This window comes from Fusarium odoratissimum (assembly GCF_000260195.1).
Source record: "Fusarium odoratissimum NRRL 54006 unplaced genomic scaffold supercont1.7, whole genome shotgun sequence".
NCBI classification, from domain to species: Eukaryota; Fungi; Ascomycota; class Sordariomycetes; order Hypocreales; family Nectriaceae; genus Fusarium; species Fusarium odoratissimum.
This window is the reverse complement of record NW_022158693.1, coordinates 1,474,330-1,482,433: the sequence shown is the minus strand read 5'-3', so window position 1 is coordinate 1,482,433 and position 8,104 is coordinate 1,474,330. Positions and strand designations below refer to the sequence as shown.

Genomic DNA, 8,104 nt, shown 5'->3' with positions numbered 1-8,104 from the left:
CCGCATCCATCGACCCACTTGCACCGCGTATTGCATCAACGGCTCGACCATCAGCCAAGACAAGACGAGGCAAGACAAGACAAGACAAGACAAAATCAAACCAGACTTCATGGTTTTACGTTTTCTTGCCTTGCTGGCTCCCATCACTCGCCATTCATTGTTCTAGCTGTCCAATTCACATAGCCTCTGGGGTTGATGCGCCAAATTGTTCGGAGCACATCGTTCCTGACATATGTACCTTGCTACACACTACCAGCCTAGGAGCTAGTCCAAAGGTACCTAGTTTTCTACACTTGCTTCTTTACCGCTGCCTTTGCAGCTAATCCCCGGGACACCTTGCATAGGTATCCTAGACCGACTGTTAACCACGACAATCATCATCCCAACAGCTTCCCCATTTCAGCGTTCGCTTGCCACCCTCAAGTGTACACGTCTGTACAGATACTAGCTACAAGCCCATATGCAAAGCTCGAGTATAGTACCTTATCGTCCTGCCGCTTCGGAGCATCCAATGCCCGCCCCAATTGGTGCACACCTGGGGTGACATTTGCGCTTGACCCGAATCAACACCTCGCGCTATCGCCTCCAACTCCTATACTTGTATACAAAGACAAGCACAACACACACATACACACACTCACACTATATATATACGGAGTCAGGTCCCAATTCTCCATCATGCGATCCCCTTCTCCAGAGGAGCCCCCCCAGCCGCCCCAAATCCATCAACACAAACCATCTCGACACCACGCCTCCACGTCGACCTCATCAACACCGGCCCTCAGCAAACCACGTCCACACTCTCTTCAATTCTCCTTCCCACCCCTATTCCAGACGAACGCCTCATCGACGAGCCTGGTGCCCTCAACTGCAGAGGGAAAGCCTATTCCTGTTGACAATTCCACTGCTGAGCATCGAACGTCAGCTCTTCGAGAGTTGAATTCCAATTTTCCCACTCGTCATCGATACGCACAGTCTACTGGTGCCCAGAGCAGTACCTATTCGCAGCCTGTGATCGTGCGAAGTTACTACGCCCCTGTACCAGCACAGCCTGCGGACAGAGGAGTCATTGTTGTCAACGGTCGAGGGCACCGCTCAGCACTATCAGAGAGTAGCGGCCCTTCAGCTTTCGTACGACGAGTGCTGCCTTTTGGTACAGGTTCTGCCTCGGTCCGGAATGGAATTATGGGTACAATGGCGAGAAACCGAACAAAGAAACGACTCGAGAATGAACCAGAGGAGCCGAAACTTCCATCTGTCGAAGCCTTCCGCTTCAAAAGCTTTATGGCCAATCTAGAAGACCAGAGTGGCGGTACTGATATAAATGCTGATCTGGACCGTATCGCAGAGATCTGTGCTAAGTCACGATACTCTCTTAGCAACCAGTATGAAGTTCATTATGCCCCCCATGGCTCAGGCTCGTCTTTTATGGCTCCAGCTATCGAGAGCCAGGAGGCTCAGGGACCCACCCTTCAAGCTGTGTCATCCGATGATGAGAGGAACATCAAACGATCTAGAAAACGACCGATGGGCGTGAGGAGGAACAGCAGAGCCATGGGAACATTGGAGACCATAATGTCATCGAGTAGATCATCGGATGAGGATAAAGCAAAGAAGAAGTCGGCTGCAGAGATTGCCGAGGACGTTCGCGGCAGAGCCGCACAAAAAGGGTCCAGCGAACACGGATCATCGGTCTCGTCTGAAGGAGGAGCCAGCGAGAACGTGTTTCTGGAAGAGGAGGATGTCAGACAACGGTCACCTCGTCCAAAACGGTCTGGTTCATTGGCCCTTATTGATGGCAATCGGCTGAGCATGCACCTCAATGATTTGGAATCGAGTCGACCCACGGCTGCTGGTCTTGTCAGTGAGCCTGCCTTACCTCAAACATCCAGCAGCCAACTCGAAATCCGAACAGCACCTGAGGTAACAAACAAAGACCATCTTCCTGGTTTACCAAAGAAGTGTCTCGCAGCCACAGAAGGACTTGATCAGCCGGTTGTCCATGGCTCTATATCTGCAATCGAGACATCTAACCAAAGGAGCAATTTGATGTCCACGCTTAGTGGTTGGATGAGTTGGCGTTCGTCTGATACTTTGCCAACGACTAAGGGCCGTGCGGAGGGTAGTCTACGTGAGCTTCTGAAAACTCGAGATATCAAAGGAAAAGGTGTCGAGGCGGCGGCGTATCAGTAACGAAGAAGAAGCTCAAACAAGAGGAACACAGCACTCTTGCTTAAAGACATATCCGCATACTTAAAAAGGGCAGTTGGGTTGGGTATCCACCCAAGATTCAACGTCCAGCAATGATGTAACGAATTACTCACGATTTCACGAAGCCAATAATGATATGATTAGGGATGGGACAGATACAGAGAAGTCAAAAGTTTGGGATCGTATGGTTTTCTCAGATCGAGTTGCCTATTGAAACTCCAAAAAAGGGTCGGCAACAGCAGCAAGATAACATTTGTACGATAGGACTTCCTCAATGACAATCCAAGATAGTAGGTAAGCTACAATACCGTTGACTGGCATGAGGAGTCTTAGGACTTGTCGCATATAAATAGACCTCAATGATGCACTTAGCTGGCGGCGATTGTCTTCCCTGAGGATGGCTTAATACACATTAATGGGCTTTCGCTGTCTAATTTTCGCCCTTTGTCTTTGATTCACTGTCTTGGTCATTTCTATATAGCAACAATACTTTGCCATGCCTTCGTCAAAAAGGAAATTCTGTCCCCCCTCTGTGACCACTGCCCATCCTGCGCCAATAGGCAGGATGCAAAAAACAAGGCCATGGAGCCGGCGAAACAATCAGAAACCCATGCCAGCGCCCATGCATTATGCATGCTTTAGGTTCCAACATGATAAGTTATGAAGCCACTGAGACTCAAAAGAAACGAAGGATGAGATATAAAAACAAAAACGCCAGTCCACTGATTTGGTCGCCTTGGCCTGTACGGAGACGCCCAACAAGAGGATGGGAAACGTCAGATTGCCTAGAAGTCTCCTGCAGATGGCGTAATGCCGTCTATGTTCGAAAATACCAGGTGTGAAGCCGAGGAGTAATCGTTTCGAGTTATAGATCAAGGTGTCATGAATATTACGCTTCAGAGGTCGAATTCGGTGGTGCGACTGCCGGCGTGGGCTTGTTGCCACCATTCTTGTCAACCTGTAACCGCTTTGTGTCGCGCTGGTCGGTCCCTTCATTAATACGTTTCTTATCTTTCTCTTTGTCCCGGCCGGCATTCTCTTTAGCCAGCTTTTTAGCTTCTCTCTCGCGTCGATCGTTTTCCTTCCTCAGGGCTTTAGACTCGAATTCATGCCAGTCATTATGTGTTGCGAGTCTACGGATTGGTTAGTGAGTGATGCTTGTCATATACAAGCTTGATCAACTTACTCTGTAGCCTGGCGGGCTGCTGGTGCTTCTTCCGTAAAGTATGCATGTTGGAGTACCTGTGCAGCGCTGGGTCTTTTTGCAGGGTCGTAATGGAACATGGCGGAGAGCAGGTCGAAGGCGGCTGGTGACATCTTATCACGGTACTTCTCTGCGAAGACATTCCTTCTCTTCACAGTTGGGCGCAAAAGTTCAAACCAAGCCATATCAATGAGATTGGGCCAGTCTTTCAAGTTCGGCGTGCCCATCACGTTGTAGATCTTTTCCAGTTGGCTAAGCTCGGTTCCGTCACCCGGGAAGATGGCATTCCGATCAAAAATCTCAACCATGACGCATGCTGCACTCCAGACATCAACAGCAGCAGTGTACTTAGTCTCGCCAAGCAATAGCTCTGGTGAGCGATACCAGATGGTGATGACTCGGTTGGTGTAGTCCAGCTGGTGACGCTTGGCGTAGAATCGAGCGAGGCCAAAATCAGCAATCTTGAGGACTCCCTCGTTACTGACGAGTATATTTGCGGCCTTGATATCGCGATGGAGTACCCCTCGCGTATGGAGATAATCCAAGCCCTCGAACATCTGTTTAGCGAGGTCTTTCTTTTGAGCCGTCTCCAGTTTGAATGTAGGGTGATTCAGCAGTCCTGTGAGGTCATGCGACAGGTACTCAAACACCATAAAACAATCATTCTTTTCGACCATAACCTCCTGAAGATTGACGATATTGACATGTCTGAGAGATTGAAGAAGCTTGATTTCTCGGATAGCTGTGACAGGAAAACCATCACGCTCGCCTTCCATTCGAATTCGTTTGAGGGCAACCATTCCCTTTGTGTAAACATTCAGGCCTTTGAAAACCTTGCCATAGGTACCGGAGCCAACGACTGATTCGTTTCCAGGTTTTCTGAAGAAGACAGATTCCGAGTCCACCAGATCAGCTGGGAGAGTCGGTCTTGGCTTCGGTCGTTTCATGATTTTCATCACCTTACGCATACGGGGCGCAACTCTAGGGCCTTCGGGAGGATGGCGACGCTCGTGGCGTGGTCGAGAGGAAGCTGGCTCTGTCGGTGCACTTCGGGGAGGTTCGCGCTCTTGATCTCGGGCTCGATCTCTGTCTCGATCTCTGTCTCGATTCTCCGGCTGAGGTTCCCGCCGAGGAGCCGCATTCAACTTTTGTGATATCTCGGGCTTTGGCGCAGTGACCGCTGGCTTTGATGAAGGTTTGAAGGCAAAACTGAACTTGCTACCAGATGAACCTCCTGGACCAGATGGGGGTGGTCTGTTGGGGGTAGTCAATGGGCCTGCTCTGTCCTGAACACTCTGGCTGGTGTCTTCGCCCAATTCATCGTGAGACTGAAACACTTCTTCCTGAACATCCATAGGCTCAGAACCTGTATTTCCGTGGTCGTCCACATTGCTGAAGCGTTCATTGCCTAAATCATCGTGGTGTCCTCTTGAAGGAGGGCCTGAGTTCCAATGAGAATTCTTGAAGCCACCTCTCCCACGACCTCGAAAACCGCCACCTCTGTAGCCACCGCGGTAGCTCCCCCCCTGAGGGTACTGCTGCATCGGGCCTGTCGGAGCGGCGTATGGCGGTGACCGTGTAGTATTGGAATGATAATGGCTAGAAGGGCCACTTGGGGGACCGTGACTACTCCCTTGAGGATACTGAGGTGGGTAGGACCTAGAATGGCGTCAATAGACGATTATATTTGTGCTTATTGCCAGGGTCTACTTACTGATGACCATTCCATCCACCACGTGATGGCCCGTAGGGTGATCGTGAAGGCGAGTTATGGTACGAAGCGTGTTGGGGTGATGGGGAATACTGATCGTTACTGATATGTGATTTTTGGTGATACTTCGGGTTATAGCCTCCTCGAGGATTGCTTCTGGAGGTCATATCTTCGTCAATATCGGACCTCGAAGAATGACGCCAACCGGGCGACCCTTCTCGAGATCTCCGTTCCCTACTTGCTTGAGGTGATCGTGGTGGAAGCTGTCGCCGCGAGGAAATCCGCTCAAGACCTGACGTCCGTTGATCCTCACGAGATGATGCACGAGCTCTTCGGGATGAAGCAAAGTGGTGCTCTGATGTAAGCGATCGGCTTCGTGACCGTGGTTGAGGTCGTTCTAACTGGGACTGAGCCTCTCGGTCTGCCCGTCGCGAACCCGAGTCCGACTTTGCTGGGGATCTAGGTCGTGAACGTGTGGGGGATCTAGAAGATCGTGCTTGTTGGCGAGGCGATGTTTTACGTCGGTCGCGTGAGGAGTGCCTGGCGTGCTTCCTAGATGGAGACTCTAGGCTGATGTCCCTTGTCCTTGGCCTTGGGCTCCTGTTTCTTCTGGATCTCTTTCGATTGGAAATGGTTAAAGAAGGGCTCCGACTTCGATGTCGTTTGGCTGCCGAGGGCGATGCCCTGCTGATATAGTCGTGGCCTGGACTTCGGCTCTGGCTTCGCCGCGGAGGCTTCTCCTCGATTTCGCGATGGCGTTCTCGATAACGCGGAATAAGATCTTCGACTTCTGGTCCTCGACGTGATGTTTCGGGCGATAGACGAGAAGCGCGATCACGACTACGATCGTGCGAATGGCGACGACGGCGAGATGAATGAGAATCTGGTCTTATGGGTGGGCGGTTGCGGCGTGCGTCGGAATCGTGGCGAGAATCGCGAACTTGACGGGGCGACCTTGATCTCTGTGAGGGCTTCATTCCTCGCTCATGTCGAGCCCGTTCTCCTTGGTCATTAAGTTCTCGCTCGTCTCTCATGGCAGCATGTCGACGTCGACGTGGAGGTTTGGATACGTTCTCCATGAGTGCAGCTGGGCGTCGAGTTTTCAGTGGTTACTTAGGGGCCGCACCTTAACCGATGGGAATGACCAGGTACCTTGAGCCTTGACGTGGTGACCCGCTAACTATCAGTGGCCCCGTGCGGTCGCGGGGAATTTAAGACGTAGGCTTTTTGGCCCAATGCAGGTCGGGGAATTTTTGTCATCTGCAAAATCAGCGCGATTGACACAAAAAGAAAGGAAGAATGAAGCCAACGATTGGGGTAACGTGAGTTTTGCGTTAGAGTTGCCTTGCCAGGATCTGTCAGTAGTTCAGGCTCACCCCGAGTAAACTCATGTCCTAAAGCACCGGAAGCTGGTGATAGGCGCAGAAATGATCGAAATGGGCAGATATCTCTAGCTCTTGACGAACTTGATGAATTTCCCGAGTACATGCACTTGCACGCTCTTCCAGCTCTCTGGGTGTCATGCTTTCGCCCATGCACTGGCTATTGTGCAGCGTCCGTCCGGAGATGTTTGCAAATATCAAGCGCCTTGGTGTTAGCTGTTGATGGTTGGATCGCTTGGGTTAACCCCCAATGGTTCCACCAAGTAAGAGACAGCATGATCTCATCGTATCGCTGCTCTCAAAAGAGCAAAAGAACTACATACGAATCCATGTGGATAATTTACGACAGTCCAAATCACGACTGTGACTTCCTCTTAACACGTCAATGCTCGTCCAGCCAAGCCATCCAGTACTTCGAGTGCGAAGACACATCATGGTGACGCAAAATCCACCTGCTGCGCCTGAGATAGCAATTCATGCTCTCGAACAAGAAACAAGAGCCAGAAAGCCTGCCAAATTCTGATAACAGAGTCATGCTGCCATAGATTATCGGCCCTTATCAGACGACTCGACTCGGAGGTCATCCAAGACCATATCAGCACCCAGTGCTGCATTCATGGTAAAAAAAATCAGAATTGAAGCATGTGATGAATTACCCCTTCAGCCAGTTAAATGATGCCCGAATCAGTGCAACATTGTTTGGTTGTATGGACTGCAAGGCAGAGTTTTCCTATGCCTGCGACAATGAGGACCAATGTTATGGAGAACCGAGTGTTAAAAGGCTTCAGCGCACGAAGCAGATCGCAGCAACCGAAGCAAAACCATGCAGGAGAACCAAAACCTGGTGCAAGATGGATAAGGCTGTGATAATTTTAGCCTGCATCTTAGCAGACCATACTGAAGTAGGAGCGGGACTTCCAGGGCTTCGGTTTTATGAATGAAGTTCCAGTACACGTGGAGGTTTTCGAATGCGTTAGAGCAAGTTGCATATAGCTGCTGGTTCATCAAAACAAGGCGTACGGAATGGTGATGAGGTTGAAGGGTGTGCTTATGGTGGTTCGGATTGTCGGAAGGGGATGGGAGCACTATATAGTGCGCTCGGTCGATAGACGGGCCATTTCATTTCGTGGTCAGCCTGGCCAAATGGAAATTGCAAGCCATTTTGAGACCATCATCCAGTTGTCGTCTATTATCACAGTATCAGAACAGCAGCCAGTTGGTCATCTTCTGGCGATTGTGACTGGGTGTAGGTTGATGGTTGAATCCTTGTTGTGGGAAATTCCAGAGTGCCGGGAAGAGCAAGCGTCTTAGTCACGTGAAAACACAGATGCACGTGGCCTTACCTTGGTATCACAACCTGGAAAGAAGCTGAACCACCAACCGAATGGTGGATTGGAGAATATTGAGAATATGTCTTAAAGAGCATTACCATAGTATCTGGATGCGCTGAACATATGGCATCTCTAACTGCATGGAGACTCGTGATAGGACCATATACCTAAGTTATATATAACAGCACATAGGGAAGGATAAAATAATTAGGAAGAGATTGAGCTTTGTTTCTTTCAATGTAACCCCGTTTCCAGTCTCAATGTT

At 50.2% G+C, this 8,104-nt stretch overlaps 2 protein-coding genes across 3 annotated transcripts; one reads left to right on the top strand and one right to left on the bottom strand.

The window, feature by feature from the left end:
- The first annotated feature begins 84 nt into the window (after window positions 1-84).
- FOIG_05777 (uncharacterized protein) lies at window positions 85-3,416 on the top strand. Its single transcript, XM_031204604.1, has 2 exons — window positions 85-275; window positions 345-3,416. Exon 2 carries the CDS (start codon window positions 679-681, stop codon window positions 2,191-2,193), a length of 1,515 nt encoding a protein of 504 aa, XP_031066433.1. The 5' UTR covers window positions 85-275; window positions 345-678; the 3' UTR covers window positions 2,194-3,416.
- FOIG_05776 (CMGC/CDK/CRK7 protein kinase) lies at window positions 109-7,768 on the bottom strand. 2 transcript variants are annotated; one of them, XM_031204602.1, is made up of 3 exons: window positions 5,130-7,768; window positions 3,398-5,074; window positions 109-3,344 (listed from the first exon to the last, which is right to left on the bottom strand). In XM_031204602.1, the coding sequence occupies exons 1-3, from the start codon at window positions 6,203-6,205 to the stop codon at window positions 3,101-3,103; spliced, it is 2,997 nt and encodes a 998-aa protein (XP_031066431.1). In that variant the 5' UTR covers window positions 6,206-7,768; the 3' UTR covers window positions 109-3,100. The 2 variants fall into 2 exon arrangements, with proteins under 2 accessions (XP_031066431.1, XP_031066432.1); XM_031204603.1 differs by having other exon boundaries at window positions 109-5,074.
- Between the last annotated feature and the right edge of the window lie 336 nt (window positions 7,769-8,104).

Excerpts from the sequence above, each read along its gene's own strand:
- FOIG_05777 (XM_031204604.1), top strand. The coding sequence starts at position 679 with ATGCGATCCCCTTCTCCAGAGGAGCCCCCCCAGCCGCCCCAAATCCAT.
- FOIG_05776 (XM_031204602.1), bottom strand. The coding sequence starts at position 6,205 with ATGGAGAACGTATCCAAACCTCCACGTCGACGTCGACATGCTGCCATG. Across the intron at positions 5,075-5,129 it reads GGTGGATGGAATGGTCATCA|GTCCTACCCACCTCAGTATC; the intron begins GTAAGTAGACCC and ends ACGCCATTCTAG. Across the intron at positions 3,345-3,397 it reads GCAGCCCGCCAGGCTACAGA|ACTCGCAACACATAATGACT; the intron begins GTAAGTTGATCA and ends ACCAATCCGTAG.